The sequence below is a fragment of the Magallana gigas genome, chromosome 9 (assembly GCF_963853765.1).
Source record: "Magallana gigas chromosome 9, xbMagGiga1.1, whole genome shotgun sequence".
In the NCBI taxonomy this organism is placed as follows: Eukaryota; Metazoa; Mollusca; class Bivalvia; order Ostreida; family Ostreidae; genus Magallana; species Magallana gigas.
In genome coordinates, this window is record NC_088861.1 from 42,876,059 (window position 1) to 42,894,137 (window position 18,079).

The following is an 18,079-nucleotide window of genomic DNA, read 5'->3' on the forward strand; positions in this document are numbered from 1 at the left end:
TTAGATCCATTGCATTCTGTTTGAACTTATCACAGTTCAGAATATCAACTACTGCTATACACGGAGTTTCCCGAATTTATGACAAATCAGTTCTTGCAGACACCATTATAAAATCAGTACAGTGTACACAAGCAAATGTATAAGAAAGGGTAAATTCAAAACAATTTTCAAATTACTGTCACTGTGTTAAGAAGAAAGAGGATCCATATATGCTGTGTCTGAGTGAATTCAAGACGGGGTGACACCGTTTGCAAGCATAGACTGGCAAAAAACATGAGGCAAAAAACAATAACCCTGTAAATAGTTACTTTAAGAAACTGTACTCATTTACATGTAGAAATACCAAGGCATTATTTATTTTAAACTTTTATTTTTTTTAAAATAAAACATATAAACAAATAAACATATAAATAATTAGATAACATCAATACATGGATCAATAAACAAGATTGAACACACTATGGACCTTGAAATCTATGTAGATGTGACAAGCACCAGTCAAGATTGTCAGATATGAAATTAATGACACATCATGGTAACATCATAAGACTGTGTCTGTTATTAAAAAACTTTGTTGTGGCAACTTTTAAGTCTGTCCAAATGCCACATGGAACTGTTGTACTATAACTGTTGTACTAGAACTGTTGTACTAGAACTGTTGCACTATAACATTGGATAGACATATCCAACTCCAGAAGTTTTTATGAACTGTTCTCACTGGTAACAGTCCAAGTTTATTTCAATTTGTTGATTGGGTTTTTTCCTGCTGCTGAGAAGAGCTTGATTTCAGTTTGTCCAGGTTCTCTGTAAAAAAATAATAACGGACAATTCAAAATATAATGAAAAAACAAAAATGTGTTTATTCAAATAGCTCATTGATTGATGGATCAAATGTGGGTTTAGTCTGCTCCCAGAAAATCAAACTGGCTACTGCTGATCATTATTTGTCAGAACATAGAATACCATGACTATACTTAATTTGAGGTTTCAATATTATCTGGTTTTAAGCCCAATTTATAAAGATATAACTTTCAACATTATATTGTTTATTGTTGACATAACACAAATTTTGACCGTGCGCCGTGGCCTCATTTTTGCAGGATTAGATTCTAAATAATTCTTAGAAGTAAAGGAATTTATTAACTTATTTTCTTGTAAATTGTTTGCAACTATTGCTAAATTATGTCTACCAAATTTAGTAATGATATAACGTTAAGTAACAAAGCTATGACAAGAGTCTTTGTATTTTTTGATTGACCCTCGTATCTCATTCATTCCAACACATCCATCAAATTCATGAACTCTTTTTTAAGGTCTCTAATATATACAGCTTCCTATTTTCACAGTAGAAAACTTTTACTCCTAAAACACTCAGTGACACTATAATTATTGTGGAATCCTTTTTATTTGCTGGGTCAATGCTTGTATGTAGCCAACATTTTGTGGTTCTGAACTTCATTGGGACGCAATTTTGTTGGATGCAAGTTCGGGATAATTTTAATAAATACCAACTGAAATAAAAGAGTGTATATATACATGTACATTCTTGGGGATGTATATTCACAGGGGTTTCTTAAGAAAGCCACAAACATTGGTCCCCCAACAATGATGATTCAATAGTACATCCAAAGATCTGTGGTGTGCTACTAAGCTCATGAATCATGATCAGTACTACGGTAAATGAAAGCGGTACCTACCTATAATGGTATTATGATCAGTACCTAAATGAAAGCGGTACCTACCTATAATGGTATCATGATCAGTACCTAAATGAAAGGGGTACCTACCTATAATGGTATTATGAATCCTTCGCAGTGCCTCTTTGCTGTTCATGTTTTTTCTGTTACCAGGAGAAATGTTCAGCTCGAAGTCTGGACCATAGGACATAAAAAACTGGGAAAAAAAAAACGAGGTTAAAATGTAATACATGTACATGTACTAATAGAACATATACTCTCAAATTCTGACAGGTGATGATTAAAGATGTGTTATATTGAACATGAATACTCTAGTCCCATATTACATTACTTTTATTAATGATTTTAAACTGAGCGCTACCTTAGATCTATTGTATCATGATATTTTCTTGGATTTATAATGATTTACTTTCAATATGCATAAAACAAGAGGCCCAGGGGCCACATCGCTCACCTGAGCAACAATTGCCTTAATTCTGATCAAATTAGCATTACAGTATCAAAATATCTTGACAACTGAGTACAGTAGATCTTGCTAAAAAAATTTGAAAATCTGCCAATTTTTATCAACCTCTTATTTTTTGGTAAATACCAAGCCCCTTTTGTTGTTGTACCTGTAAGAAGATTTGTCTCTATTCCTATATACCCCCCCCCCCATTTCATGGCCCCATTTTTCTCTAGGGAATCATTGTTTCATCAGACTTAAATCTGCATAACCTTTGCTTTCACACTAAGTACTGAGTTTTGAACCGAACACTTTCCCAGAATAGTTTTAAAGATTTTCTCTTCATATTCCTATGTAAAAATTCAAACCGCCATCACGGTCCCGCCCTACCACTAGGGACTGTGATTTTGCAAACTTGAATTTACACTACCCGAGGATGCCTCTACACAAGTTTAAACCCTTTCTGGCCAAAAATTCTTTAAAAAGAAGATTTTTAAAGATTTTCTCTATATATTCCTAAGTAAAAATTCATCCCCCATTGTGGCCTCACCCTACCCCTGGACTATTATTTAAACAAACTTGAACCTATACGATCTGGGGATGCTTCCACTCAAATTTGGGCTTTCCTGGCCTAATAATTTTGAGAAGAAGACTTTTAAAGATTTTCTCTATCTATAAAAATTCATCCCCCATTGTGACCCCGCCCTACCCCCAAGGACCATGATTTGAACAAACTTGAATCTACACTTCCTAAGGATGGTTACATGCCAATTTGAGATTTCTTGGCCAAATATTTTTGAGAAGAAGATTTTTAAAAGATTTTCTCAATATATTCCTATGTAAAACTTGATCTCCCAATTGTGGCCCCACCCTACCCCCGGGGATCATGATTTGAACAAACTTGAATCTACACTACCTGAGGATGCTTTCATTTCAATTTGAACTTTTCTAGCCTAATAGTTTTTGAGAAGATTTTTAAAGATTTTCTCTATATATTCTTATGTAAAACATGATCCCCCTATTGTGGCCCCACCCTACCCCCGGGAACCATGATTTGAACAAACTTGAATCTACACTATCTGAGGATGCTTCTACTCAAATTTGAGCTTTCCTGACCTAATAGTTTTTGAGAAGACTTTGGCTCAGGTGAGCTAAAAAAGGTTAAGTTTACAATGCAATAAGTTGTTAAAGTTGGTTTCTGGAAGAAGAGACTTTGAAAATTTTCTTAATAAATATTGAAATTTTTTTTAGTTTTTTAATCTTTAGTTTTTAAGATCTGTGTACAAACATAGAATTGTGAGCAAATCTCTGTATCTTGCTTATAATTCGAAGCTTAACACTCAAATATGGTTAGTAAATAGAAATTGTAAACAATTATATAAAACACAAGAAACATGCACTATAACAAATAAAGAACACAATTTATTTTTTCGAAATGAATGATATATATACATGTACATGTATATACCTACATATTTCCGACAGCGATATCAAACTCTATTTAAACTGAATAAACTCGAGAAAATGCCGAGCATCTCAACAAAACCTATTGCATTAATATACCATTACGCAAAATATAATGCCGAATTACCGATAGAATGAATTGTATTTCAGTACTTTTTTGATACATCAGATTTTGCTTAATTTGCGCAGATAAACAGTTAACTGTTTGATTTACCGAAGTCTCTGTTTGATTTGATACGTAAAAATCACGAAATACAGACGATAGTTCCCAGGTTACAAAGCATAAATAATGAAAACGAAACGAAAATCAGAACAAGCTAACATCAACGTCATGTGTGAAAACTGTCAATGCATTGAAATATTTAGCCTCAATTTACTTCACAAAATCGGCACAAATACATTTTGCATGTTTCAAAACTCTCCCTTCATTCGCGAACTGTTGCACAACAAGCAAATTCATCATAGTCAGATCGACCCTTTTTCGTATAATGTCATGGCTGCTTTAAACAAAGAACCTCGTTTTAGATGTATGGAATACGAGTCTTGGTAAAATGGGTACGCAAACCTGGGCCGTGGCAAAATAAAAGCCGGGGCAGATCGGCAATCGTCAATTCCAAATACGCATTATTTTGCAGCAATATTTACAGCAAATACAAATATACTGGTCCATCAAATATCCTGAAATTTTAATGAGATTGGCAGATTAATAACTGCCAATCTTTTGTTTTGCCCAGGCCAAGTCTTGTCTACCCATTTTACCGAATGCCGAATCCGAAGCTATTAAACTGATTGAAACACGCCTTTCCTTTATTATTATTTTCGTAATAACTCAGATTTGAAACATAATTAGACCTTAATTTTTGCAATTTATATTTTCCTTCCCATAAGGATAATTTATGCTAAACAACGTTGAATTGGAATCAGTAGTTCTTTTAAAGATTTTTTAAAATGCACCCCCCTTTTTTTACAGTTTCAAGGTTTTCTCCGCTTTGAATACAGATCTGACTTTTATTTCTGCAATTTATATTCGCCCTCCCATAAGGATGCTTTGTGCCAAATTTGGTTGAAATTGGATAAGCGGTTTTAGAGAAGAAGTTCAAAATGTAAAAAGTTTACAGACGGACAGACAGACGGACAGACGGACGGACAGACAGACGGACGGACGGACGGACGACGGACAAAAAGTGATCAGAATAGCTCACTTGAGCTTTCAGCTCAGGTGAGCTAAAAACTACAAATGAGGTTTGAAAGGCATATAGCAAAAATGTTTAAAATCATGCCGTTAAAACCACAAGTGTTTAGTATCATATAAAAAAAGTTACTTAACAAAATAATGTCTACAAGCAGTGTAAAAAGAGCAAAATTGACTGTGCAATGATTAAAAAACATGATAAATAATTGTATACATAACACTACAGTTAGAGAGTGTTCAGTGTCTAATTTACCTTGTGGTCTGGAACTTCGGACGATAGTTTACGCCCACACAAGATAGCGGTTAGGTGAGTCCAACATCTGGCTGTGTTGGGCGAGTTGTAGCCTCCTGTAAGAGATATCTACGACATCATTTATCATTACAATTAGAACAAATAACATCACAACTATACAGATAATATTACAACTGAAAAAGATATCTACATAAAGCAAATGCCGCAGCTTTCACAGATACAAAAGAATAACAGATAACACAACTGGAAAAGATATCATAATTACTTTAAAAGATATCACCACAGCTGTAAAAGATATCATCCAATATAACAAATATCACTACAATTATAACAGATATTACCACAACTGTAACAGATATCACAACTGTAACATATATCATTACAACTGTAACAGATATCACCACAACTGTAACATATATCATTACAATTATAACAGATATTACCACAACTGTAACAGATATCACAACTGTAACATATATCATTACAACTGTAACAGATATAACCACAACTGTAACATATATCATTACAACTGTAACAGATATCACCACAACTGTAACATATATCATTACAACTGTAACAGATATTACCACAACTGTAACAGATATTACCACAACTGTAACAGATATTACCACAACTGTACAAGATATTACCACAACTGTAACGAATATCACTACAATTATAACAGATATTACCACAACTGTAACAGATATCACAACTGTAACATATATCATTACAACTGTAACAGATATAACCACAACTGTAACATATATCATTACAACTGTAACAGATATCACCACAACTGTAACATATATCATTACAACTGTAACAGATATAACCACAACTGTAACATATATCATTACAACTGTAACAGATATCACCACAACTGTAACATATATCATTACAACTGTAACAGATATTACCACAACTGTAACAGATATTACCACAACTGTAACAGATATTACCACAACTGTACAAGATATTACCACAACTGTAACGAATATCACTACAATTATAACAGATATTACCACAACTGTAACAGATATCACAACTGTAACATATATCATTACAACTGTAACAGATATAACCACAACTGTAACATATATCATTACAACTGTAACAGATATCACCACAACTGTAACATATATCATTACAACTGTAACAGATATTACCACAACTGTAACAGATATTACCACAACTGTAACAGATATTACCACAACTGTACAAGATATTACCACAACTGTAACGAATATCACTACAATTATAACAGATATTACCACAACTGTAACAGATATCACAACTGTAACATATATCATTACAACTGTAACAGATATAACCACAACTGTAACATATATCATTACAACTGTAACAGATATCACCACAACTGTAACATATATCATTACAACTGTAACAGATATTACCACAACTGTAACAGATATTACCACAACTGTAACAGATATTACCACAACCGTACAAGATATTACCACAACTGTCACGAATATCACTACAATTATAACAGATATTACCACAACTGTAACATATATCACCACAACTGTAACGAATATTACCACAACTGTAACAGATATTACCACAACTGTAACCGATATCATTAAAACTTTAACAGATATCACAATTATAACAGATATCACCACAACTCTAACAGATATAATCACAATCAAAACAGATATCACCACAACTGTAACTGACATCATTATATCTCTTAATATCAGTACAATTGTAAAAGATATCAACACATTTTTAGCAGATATCAACACAACTCTAACAGATATCAACACAACTCTAACATATATAATATATCAACACAATTATTACAGACCCTGAAACATACTACTACACCACACGCTCACTAAACGGTTCACACGAAACGCTGAACAGTTTACACGAAATGCTGCACGCAATGCCCGAAACGCTAAACAATTTACACGAAACATTGAACGGTTTACATGAAACGATTCTCGCACGAAACGATTTGCTCGCTTTTCACACGCTTTGGACACGCTTTATCGATTTCTTCGGGTCATCACTAAATTTTACCCTGACTCTGTTAGTAAGAATTAATTTTCAGAAAACACGAAATAATAGAAATCCTGATATAAGAAACATATATGTACATAAGTATTGAATTGATTAATTAAATTAAATTGATACTAATATTCAAAGCAAAAAAAAATATTCAAATAAATAAGAAAAAAATACTACTTCTATAAATATATTTATTGCTCAAAACAAATATCCATGATTCTTATTAGTGTCGTAAATAAATTAAAAAATCCAGAAAAAAAAGTTACCGTAACTCAATATTCAATACCAAAATTAAAATCCGTATGATTACAAACTGAAATCGGTTCTTCAGTATTCGGTGGGATTTGCTTTTTCTTCTCACAGTAATTTTTTTTTTATTGGTTTCAGAGAATACGATGTAAAACACTAACACTAAATAAACCTGTAATTATTTACATCACGGTAATAATTTTGAAAGTTATGTAAAATTAAATTAGTCACGTAAGTTAGAAAAAATGCTATAAAACAACCGATTAATTTTTTTCTTACATCGTATCATTCGCGTAAATAAATATGTTCCGTACATAAAACCACAGGAAAAAATCAATCAATTAAACAATAAAGAAAGTTGTCATCACTATTTTGGATTTCGGAAAGAAAGAAAATAAAAATGATTTAAATTTTTGACTCAATATTCGTAAACATAACCGGCGCCTTGCATAACGGCATACAATATATCTATCATAATTTATTTGAATTAAGTACCATGCATACATAATGGGCAAATTCCAGTGTGTTAATTACTTCTAAGACTTGTTGTTTTTCGTTATCAGTGTTTAAATAATTAAAATAAATACTTGCAATGGAGAAATATTTTTAATCGGGATTCCGAAGAATTTACTTCCCGCATTTTATAGAAATGAACAGTAAATATTCTTTATATTTTTATATTTAATTTGGTTCAAATAAATGTTGAATAATCAATCATTTATATTGTGTGCATCATCAAATACTGATTTCGACTACCTTGAAGTCATTAAATTTCTATTGGCGATTGACAGGTTCAGCCAGGTGCAGGTCTTACCCGATGTCCGAGGTTATTTGTGTTGGTTGTACAAAGTCGAATAGTATCAGTAACTCTAGTTTTCTTTTTAAATATGCGTACCTTTCTATTGTTTGTTTAAAATTAATTCAATTTTGTAAAAAGATAAGTATATAATTTATATATATTTATATATATTTTTCATGTGAATACCTACGAAAGAGTTTTGCCAATCACAAACAGTTTAAAGTAATGTAAAACACAGTTGCTATTTTAAAACAATTAGATTGTCAGAAAGTTCCAAAATCTGATGAATGTTTCACATGATTCTTGCACGCTTTGCTCGAAACGATTTACACGCTTTGCCCAAACGCTAAACGGTTTACACGAAACGCTTCACGATTCACACGAAACGCTTCACGATTCACACGAAACGCTAAACGGTTTACACGAAACGCTAAACGGTTTACACGAAACGTTTCTCGCACGAAAGTCGCACTCTTTTTTGGTGTAGTACATGTAGTACGTTTCAGGGTCTGTACATATCACAATTGCAACAGTATATTGCTACATATACAACAGATATAGGTACAACTATTTCAAATATTATCCTTTTTTACATATATCACCATAACTTATGCATATTGAATTTCAAACATCTATCACAGATATCATCAAATATTTAACAGATGTCATACTACTTCTCTTTAGCTGGAAACATCTTTGATTAATTTTAGTCATTCTTGCTGAACTAACAACTTTCTTTCCCTTTCTTATTTAGTAACGTCTTATTATACACAATTTCTATCAGGTTTGAGAATCTATTAAAATCTTTCTTTGGTGAAAACTACTTATCTATCTCATAACTTCTCATTTTTTCTGGCTAAAAAATTTCAGCAGTGACTTTAGATTAGAGCAGTATTAGCTTTCAGCTAAAACAACCTTTTCCACTGAAACGCTAACTGTCCTGCCTGATATCGACTCATACTACTCTACTTCAAACCAACATGTTACATACATGTATCTTGTACTCACCTCCCCCTAATACAAGAGTGGGCAGCCTCCACTGTAGCATGAACTGAAGACAGCAGCTGTACGCTGTGGGGGTGAGGCTGAAGGAATCCATGGGGTCACCACTCAGCCCGTCCGCCCCGCACTGACACACCAAGGCCTGGGGTGAGAACACCTCGCGGGCCTTATGTAAGACTCTGCTCAATAAAATAATGCAATACCGTACCCTCTATAACAGAGGCTAGGTGGTCAACATATCACCATCTGATCTCGGAGACTCCTTTAAATATATTTAAATGATTTGTTTAGCTATGAACAATTATTTAGTACAGAATAATTCCATATATTTTAACTTTAGAATTTGAGTGTTTGCCTAAATAAGGAGTATACTATACAGAGTTTCTTCTTAAAGGATATTTAAATAGTCTAAAAGGACCACAGCCATCCTTAACACATATAGTTGATGAAAATTTGAAAAAAAACTTAGTTGTAATCAGCTATAAATGAAGTAGACAAAGCTATATGTATATTAAAGTTACGGGTCAGATTATATATTTTTACAGTCTAAATGAAATGTACAGTAAATTAAAACGTCAAAGTTCCAAACAATACCTACCTGCATACTAAAGGGACAAACTCTTCATCCCTTGCCCCCTCCAGCAGTGGAATGTTGACCGTGTACCCCCGTCCTTTACCTACGCCAATACTGTCCAGTCCCCCAGAACCTTGAAAAATTCAACCAAATCAGGACTGCGTTAAATATTTCCAGTCTAGTGGAATGATCTTTGGCAATTATTTTTTTTATATAAAACCAATAATTTACCCTTAATTTAATTTCTTTAATTATATTATACAGCCATCAAATTTAAATATTGATTTGTTTGTGTTTAATAAGCATTCATTAATTTGGCCGTAAGTTGTTAAGTTCTTTTTCAAACATAGCCCAGGTCCCATGATGAATAAATTGCTCAAGAGCTGTTATTGAAATTGCATTCGACTGATGTGTGCATAGCTTGTATTATTTAAGAAAATTTAAGCTACCTCAGATACCTTTTTTGTGAACATACCTGGAAAAAATCCTGGAGAATACTTGTGAACAGAGATAGTCATTACTCTAGTAGATGCACAGAATGCCTCCTCTACACCTGTCAAAAATGCATTAACTAACTTAACACAAAATTCACAGAAACTGAACCTCAGCTGATTTCTGGCAGATACAAGAACATTCGTTACATTGTGAAAATAACCAGCTGTGCATCATTCAGCATTTTGTTAGTTTTTTGTTATACCGTTTACAACTCACTAATAAAAGATTATTATTAACATGATTACGAATATGACAAAGACATACCATTGCCATGGTGAACATGACAAAGACAAACCATCGTCATGGTGAACATGACAGACATACCATCGCCATGGTGAACATCCAGATCCACATACAACACTCTGTCGTATTTCTCTCTCAACTTCAGAATGGCTAGAACTATGTCGTTGATGTAACAGAATCCTGAAGCCATGTCCCTGCAATATAACAGACTCTTATAACAGATTGTTGATGTAACAGAATAGCTATAACAGATTGTTGATGTAACAGAATAGCTATGACAGATTGTTGATGTAACAGAATAGCTATAACAGATTGTTGATGTAACAGAATGGCTATAACAGATTGTTGATGTAACGGAATGGCTATAACAGATTGTTGATGTAACGGAATAGCTATAACAGATTGTTGATGTAACAGAATGGCTATAACAGATTGTTGATGTAACGGAATGGCTATAACAGATTGTTGATGTAACAGAATAGCTATAACAGATTGTTGATGTAACGGAATGGCTATAACAGATTGTTGATGTAACAGAATAGCTATAACAGATTGTTGATGTAACAGAATAGCTATAACAGATTGTTGATGTAACGGAATGGCTATAACAGATTGTTGATGTAACGGAATGGCTATAACAGATTGTTGATGTAACGGAATAGCTATAACAGATTGTTGATGTAACAGAATGGCTATAACAGATTGTTGATGTAACGGAATGGCTATAACAGATTGTTGATGTAACGGAATGGCTATAACAGATTACTATGTGTTACTCATGTAGTACATATTACATGACAATGCGTCACACCTTTTGGCATGGTGCCAGCCCCCGCACCAATTGACAGCTACTTGACTCCGCCCCTCCATGAGACATTCAGCAGCACGGAGCGAGGCACCGCTGGTCAGGGCCGCATAGGTGTAAACATGCCTATTTATAGGACAGTCGTAGGCTACAAAAGTAGAAACATAAGTACTAGTACTATATAGAATTAAAAATGGTGATTTACTGAAAAAGTGGTTATTACGCTGGTTGTTAAATACATGTTTTCTGTAATCAAACAATATGTGTCGGTATTGAATACGTGTATTCAAGATTTTTTTTACTATTCTAAAATTTTAATTTTTTTTTACTATAAGCGTGGGGGCATTTTACACAATTTTAAGCTTACAGCATAACTAGCGTAAATATGCTATTAAATAACCACTTTTACAGCATAGGGAAATCTTGCACTACTAAAATATAAACAAACAATGTGCATAATATTGATAGGAAAGTCATATGCTTCAAAAGTATCAAATACACATTAGTACATAGTGTATAAACTTGGCAATCAACAGAACTAATATTCCTACTTTGGTAAGAGTTATCATTTAATATGAGAATATGAATGTATACTTTTGATACATTTTGAGAATTTAGTTGGTATGGTATCAAATGAGCAAAATCAGTTCTAAATCTGGATAAATCAATTGAGTAAAAATGTAGCAAGCAATAGAAATAATTATATAAAATGACAAAAAATAGTACCGGTAATATTAAACAAGAAAAAAAAATTTAATAATCATACTTAAACCATATTGCTCGCTCTCCTCTTCCAGTTTTTCCTCGTCAGTTTGACGGCCCAACAAAGACAAGAACTGTATGTAATCTTCAGCGTGGAACCCCAGCATTTCCTCCGTAGTGGCCGAGCGAGGAGGGACTACCCTGGTCAAATAAATCATATGAACAGTAATGATCTGGGTTCAACTTCTATAGAACAAACTCCATGTATCAGGTACCAGACATCTGGATTTGAATTCATACAGCTTTTTAGAGATACTATAGTATGTGTTATGTGAGAAGCCATATTTTAGAATATATCAAAATAATTTCCCCATCTTTTGCAAGTTTTGATTGTCTGGGATATAATTTGTGTAATATATATATAATACTTGGAAGGTCTATAATTCAAATGATACATAAACACATTATTTCAGCAATATATTGGTAGTACTGATAACAGTACCGCTTTAGATTTTCTGTCACACAGTTGACCTGTTAAACTTACTGCATTGAATTAAGCAGTCCATAAGCCTCAATCAAAGTGTGAACCTTGCTGGCCTGAAATATAACACATAATGACAAATACAATGTAAGACAAACATCAAATTATCACATTTAAATAAATGTATATAAAACTTAATTGAAAGGATTTTCCAGAACAAGAGAACTGAATATAAAACATGATCAGATGACGGCTAAATGTATTAAGTCATTTTGTCTATTGATGATGTATGGGTTTGTTTATATTTAATCATTTTACAACATTGATTGAAAGTTTATCCAAAGGCAATCCCTATGAACAAGAGGTAATCAATAATCTAAAACAACATATTTTACTGGGATTGAATACAGTTCTTCAAATTTAAAATGTGTGATATTTAAGGAGTAAATTTGGCAAACATAGAAGTTAAAATGCCTATCCCATAGTATATATGTTCCTAGTAATAATATTCTGTAAAGTAATAGAAAATGGTTACATTTGGCTTAAGACATCCAATAGAGGTAGGTTTTCTGAAAATTTCTTCTTAGTTTAATAATGCCCAATTGTATTCTTACACTGGTGTATAAACATGTACTACACACATATGTTCTTACACTTGTGTTTAATTATGTACACACGTGTTCTTACATTGGTGTATAATGTACGTTAAATGTAAAACAAAGAATATGTATGATATACCCTATTAATTATTTTTGGCATGGCATCACACCGCTGAATTAACTCAGGGCTGTATATATACACTGGCTTCTTCTGTTTGTCAGGATCACTCTGAGCTTTGGAACTGACCGTGGTATCACGTATACGAGGACACAATTCACTGAGGTCCTCCCTCTGCTGGCTAGCATTACATGGACCTACGGATTGACTGTTTAGGGTGCCACCTGTCAGTGTAGGGGAGAGTTCTTTTTCATCAGAGGTTACAGAGTCTGTGGACACTTTATCTTCTGCTGGAGCAGGGAAGGGTTCCTTTTCACCCCTGGTTACAGAGTTTGTGGACACTTCATTATCTTCTGCTGAAGGAAGGATCCGTCTTGCTCGTTTTGTCAGAGGCTTCAAGGGAGAGAACTCTTCTTGACTACTCAGGTCAAACACATCCATACTGCACGTTACCCTATTACATAAAGGTATTTCGGTTTATTTTCAAATTCTAAGCATACATTGTATTGGTATATATGCAATTCACTTTTCTTTTTTTCAATACACTGAAAATTCATTATCTTACTCAAGTCCTTAATTCCTCTATTCTGCTGTTTTCAGTGTTTTGTATAATAAAAATTGCCAGAATATAAAATCACAAGCACCAATTTTTTGTTATAATTTCAAGTAGTTCAAAACTGTCTGAAAATAAAATCAAGATTTTAAATCCATGAGGGTTGCTTCTCGCGATATTACATTGATATTTTTTCCTTGCGATAAATAAGAATCTACAGTTTTCAAACGTTTTGACTATATATAGGCAATTCACTTCTTACTCAGACTATAAAACAACTGCATCCCTATTACTGTTTTAGAACTCTGAGTACAGGTTTAAGACTGATATAGATGGAGAGCGCCTATGGCTTCAACTCAAGAGTTTTCACCAGATATTTCTACCTTACTTTAAACCCAAATAACTTCTAACATACCATCATTTACATCTATATATTATATTTAATGTCTTGATGTGTAAGTTCTGAATGACCTGAGTTTGGTTGATTGGTTTAGGTGTATGGGACAACTGCTGGTAATATTAATTTTGATAGAAGTAAATCATGATCAAAGTACCTTCACAAGTTTAGAATTTTAAAATTTTATGATATTTCGGCAAAATTTTAAACCAATGTTTTTAAATGTTTAAAAGATTCCAACAAATAACTTACACTAGTTACAGATTTCTAGTTCATGTTCTAACCCATCTTTGTGATGGTCAGACCTGCTTGAATACCAGTGCCAGATAGCTCAGTATGTAGAGCATCTGACTAGAGATTCAGAAGGGCCAGGTTCAAATCCCGGTCTGGTCCGTCATTATTTTTCCCATCCCCGTTACAGATTATCTCGATTGGAAGTACATCAGACTATGGCAATGCTATGGAGGTGTCCCATACCACCACGATCAGGGCTAGTCACGAATTTTTTGTCTTCTCATTATGTGACCACCCCTGTATTATAAAATACCTACAATAAAATTTATTTTCTGGGGGTAACGTTTGTCACGTACAGTAAAGAAGACAGAGTTCGTGACGAGCCCGCTATACCACAGGCCTCTGAATTTCTATCAATAAGCCACTAAATGTTGGGGAAGAGAAAATATATACCCAATCTAAATATAAATTTATAAATAGTGTATTTATATATAGATAGGGTATATATTTTCTTTTGCCCTACATTTAGTGGCTGATTTTATTGATAGAAATTCAGAGGCTTGTGGTGATAAAATTACATGTACCAGCTTCACCAGTCAACAGGTTAATCTCCACCGACCAGCACCTGCGTTCGTTAAAGTCCGAGTCCTAGGACTGAAACAGACTGCAATTGTAAGAAAATCACAAACCTCAGCTACAAAATCATGTCGAACTGTCAGATTTCCATTTTCCCGCAATAGTTGCTCTCTAGGTCCGCAAAACGTTTTAAAGATGAGTCTATTTAGCCAATATCGCCGGAAACCTACATGTGCCTGTTTTTTATATTGCAGATTTTAAAAAAGCATATACTTTAATGTAAATGATGTAACTAAAATATTTTATCTTCCTTTATCATTTTATGACAATTTTAAAATGTATATGTAATAAGCATGACCATAAGTGGCAATCGAAAGGTGGGGGGGGGGGGGTGTTGATATTTTAGAGTGTGTTAAAATACATGCAATTTATCTAGTTTTATTTCTTGGTAATTGTAATCTGCCAATGCTTAATGATATGAAATAAACAGCGATACAGCAAATTCAATTTTTGAATTATTTTCATATATATCTCATGTGTGGCATATTTTTAATTTTTGCTTATGCACATGTAAGTTTTTGCATATGCTATTTTTCTACATGCTTTAATTATGTTAATTAACATGATCAGGATAATTAATTAAGATATATCAACCACAACCATCTGTGTTAAGAAAAATATTGTCTGATCGGAAAATTGGAAAATATGTCAATTTTTTTTAAATATCGACCACACTTGACCTCTAGCATGATATATTCAATTTACAATGTATTTGTAGTGACATATTTAAATTGATGCATGTCGACACGCGAGTCCCATTCAAAAATATTATGTTGACATGCGAGTTATGTATATTCATTTTTCACCAATCAAGGGCCCTCAGGGGGCATATACATTAAAAAAAAATAATACAGTAAAACACGCTTATAACGAAGTCCCAGGGACGGCCAATTTAACTTCGTTATAAGCGTATTTCGTTATATTCGTCAAGTTTACAACATGAAATAGAGACTTTGGGAATGAAATTCACTTCGCTGTAAGCGTCAATTCATTATAAGCGTGTTCGCTATAACCGTGTTTTACTGTATCATGATTATAACAAATAATGAATGAAATAATCATTATTTGCAACTTATTAATGTTGGCATATAATTTAAGATTTTGTTGACGACTTTTTGTACACAGAGTCCGGTATGTATTTGTTATAGATGCTAATTACTAATATCTTGCATTTGAATAAGTTACATTTCTAAATAAATAAGTTGCATGTCAACATGAATAACTTAATTGTCTATTACGATCGAAAAAAGAATACAAAGTCCTGACAGCAAGGCTCAAACGTCAGTATCAACAAGCGGAGGGAAACATGCTGGACTACCTACGTAAAAGTAACCCGAAAGTCTTCTACAGAAATTTCCGAGGGAAAAAAAGGCAGCAGACAAATATCAATCCAAGTGTAATTTATGAACATTTTAAAAATATCGCGCACGCCATGAACGCGTCCGAAAAAAGCACAGATTGTATAGAAGCTGATCCTGTTTTTGAGGAACTAGACTGTCCAATCACAGAAAAAGAAATTGCTGATGCTATCAAACGTTTAAAAAAAGAAAAATCACATGGTACTGATTTGTTAATTAACGAATATTTCATTGAGTTTAAAGATTATCTTGTTCCATTTATACTAAGATTATTCAATAGAATATTGTCTTCTGGTTTTTTCCCTAATATGTGGGCACAGTGTATTATAATACCAGTTTTTAAAAAGGGTGATGCATTAGACTCCAAGAATTATAGAGGCATTAGTCTTGTCAGTTGCTTTTGTAAATTATTCACATCTATTTTGAATCAAAGATTGTTAACATGGTCTGACGCAAATGATGTAATCACTGATGCACAGTTTGGATTTCAACCCAAACGAGGTACAGCTGAGGCTATATTTAGCCTTTCAAATATTATTAATATGTCTATAAGAAAGAAAAAAAGATTGTATTGTTGTTTTGTTGACTTTAAGAAAGCATTTGACACTGTTGAAAGATTGAAATTATGGGAAAAATTGTCTAACGTTGGTATTAGAGGAAAATTGTTGAATTTTATTCGTAGTATGTATAATAATATGAAATCATGTGTTAATTCAGCAGGAAAGTTATCTGAGTTTTTTTAAAAATAACACAGGACTTTTGCAGGGAGAAGTGCTATCTCCAATATTGTTTTCATTATATGTGAATGATTTTGAAATGGAATTTTTGTGCAAAGGTAACATACCAATACAAATTCAAGAGTTAAATCTTTTTTTTTTAATGTATGCAGATGACATGGTAATTTTCTCCGAAACTGCACATGAGCTTCAAGAAATGTTCAATACAATGTATTCTTATACATCTGTCTGGGATCTTACTGTAAATGTACAAAAAACCAAAATTGTCATTTTTAGAAATGGTGGTAAAATTCACAATTGTGAAAGGTGGCATTTAAATGGCGAGCCAATTGAGGTTGTCGATAGCTTTATATACCTGGGCCTTTTGTTACAATATAATGGAAAGTTTAACAATACACAGAAACAGTTGGCGAGCCAAGGGAGAAAAGCCATGTTTTCTTTAAAGTCAAAAAACAAGTCAATTGTATCTGAATACAGAAACAATGCTGTCAATTTTTGATACTTATATTGCTAGTATATTAAATTATGGCTGTGAGATATGGGGCATGCATGCTGCAAATGCTATAGAAAAAGTGCATTTAGAATATATTAAATTTGTGTTAACTACAAACATTGCACTTGTATATTTTGAAACCGGGAGGCTACCTATGAAAACTATACGAATGTTTAGAATATTCAAATTTTGGTTCAAATTGTTACAAAGTCAGAATTGTATTTTGCAGTCCTGTTACAAAATGCTGTATAATGAGTGTGAATCGTCTTTGGCACCTGCTGAAAATTGGGTTACTGTAATTAAGAATAAACTTTTTGAAATAGGTCTAGGACATATATGGTATGAACAGGAGTATATACATTGTGAAACCTATTTTCCTTTAATTAAGCAAAGAATCATTGATCACTTTACTCAACAACTTGTAGAACAGATTAATTCCTCATCTCGATGTTATTTTTACAAGCATATTATTGACCAGTTTTCATTACAATATTATTTAACAAAATCAATACC

At 33.0% G+C, this 18,079-nt stretch overlaps 2 protein-coding genes across 7 annotated transcripts; one reads left to right on the top strand and one right to left on the bottom strand.

The window, feature by feature from the left end:
* Window positions 1-379: 379 nt before the first annotated feature.
* Window positions 380-15,177, bottom strand: LOC105329992 (histone deacetylase 8). 6 transcript variants are annotated; one of them, XM_066070616.1, is made up of 12 exons: window positions 15,032-15,177; window positions 13,180-13,612; window positions 12,505-12,557; window positions 12,025-12,161; window positions 11,265-11,406; window positions 10,535-10,647; window positions 10,191-10,268; window positions 9,740-9,848; window positions 9,148-9,320; window positions 5,052-5,146; window positions 1,788-1,893; window positions 380-804 (listed from the first exon to the last, which is right to left on the bottom strand). In XM_066070616.1, exons 2-12 carry the CDS (start codon window positions 13,597-13,599, stop codon window positions 740-742), a joined length of 1,491 nt encoding a protein of 496 aa, XP_065926688.1. In that variant the 5' UTR covers window positions 13,600-13,612; window positions 15,032-15,177; the 3' UTR covers window positions 380-739. The 6 variants fall into 6 exon arrangements, with proteins under 6 accessions (XP_065926688.1, XP_065926692.1, XP_065926689.1 ...); XM_066070620.1 differs by having other exon boundaries at window positions 14,968-15,083; XM_066070617.1 differs by having other exon boundaries at window positions 14,927-15,072.
* On the top strand, window positions 5,251-7,500 carry LOC136271395 (uncharacterized). Its single transcript, XM_066071364.1, has 8 exons — window positions 5,251-5,255; window positions 5,653-5,708; window positions 5,839-5,936; window positions 6,091-6,101; window positions 6,214-6,290; window positions 6,484-6,581; window positions 6,874-7,112; window positions 7,479-7,500. Exons 1-8 carry the CDS (start codon window positions 5,251-5,253, stop codon window positions 7,498-7,500), a joined length of 606 nt encoding a protein of 201 aa, XP_065927436.1.
* Window positions 15,178-18,079: the final 2,902 nt, after the last annotated feature.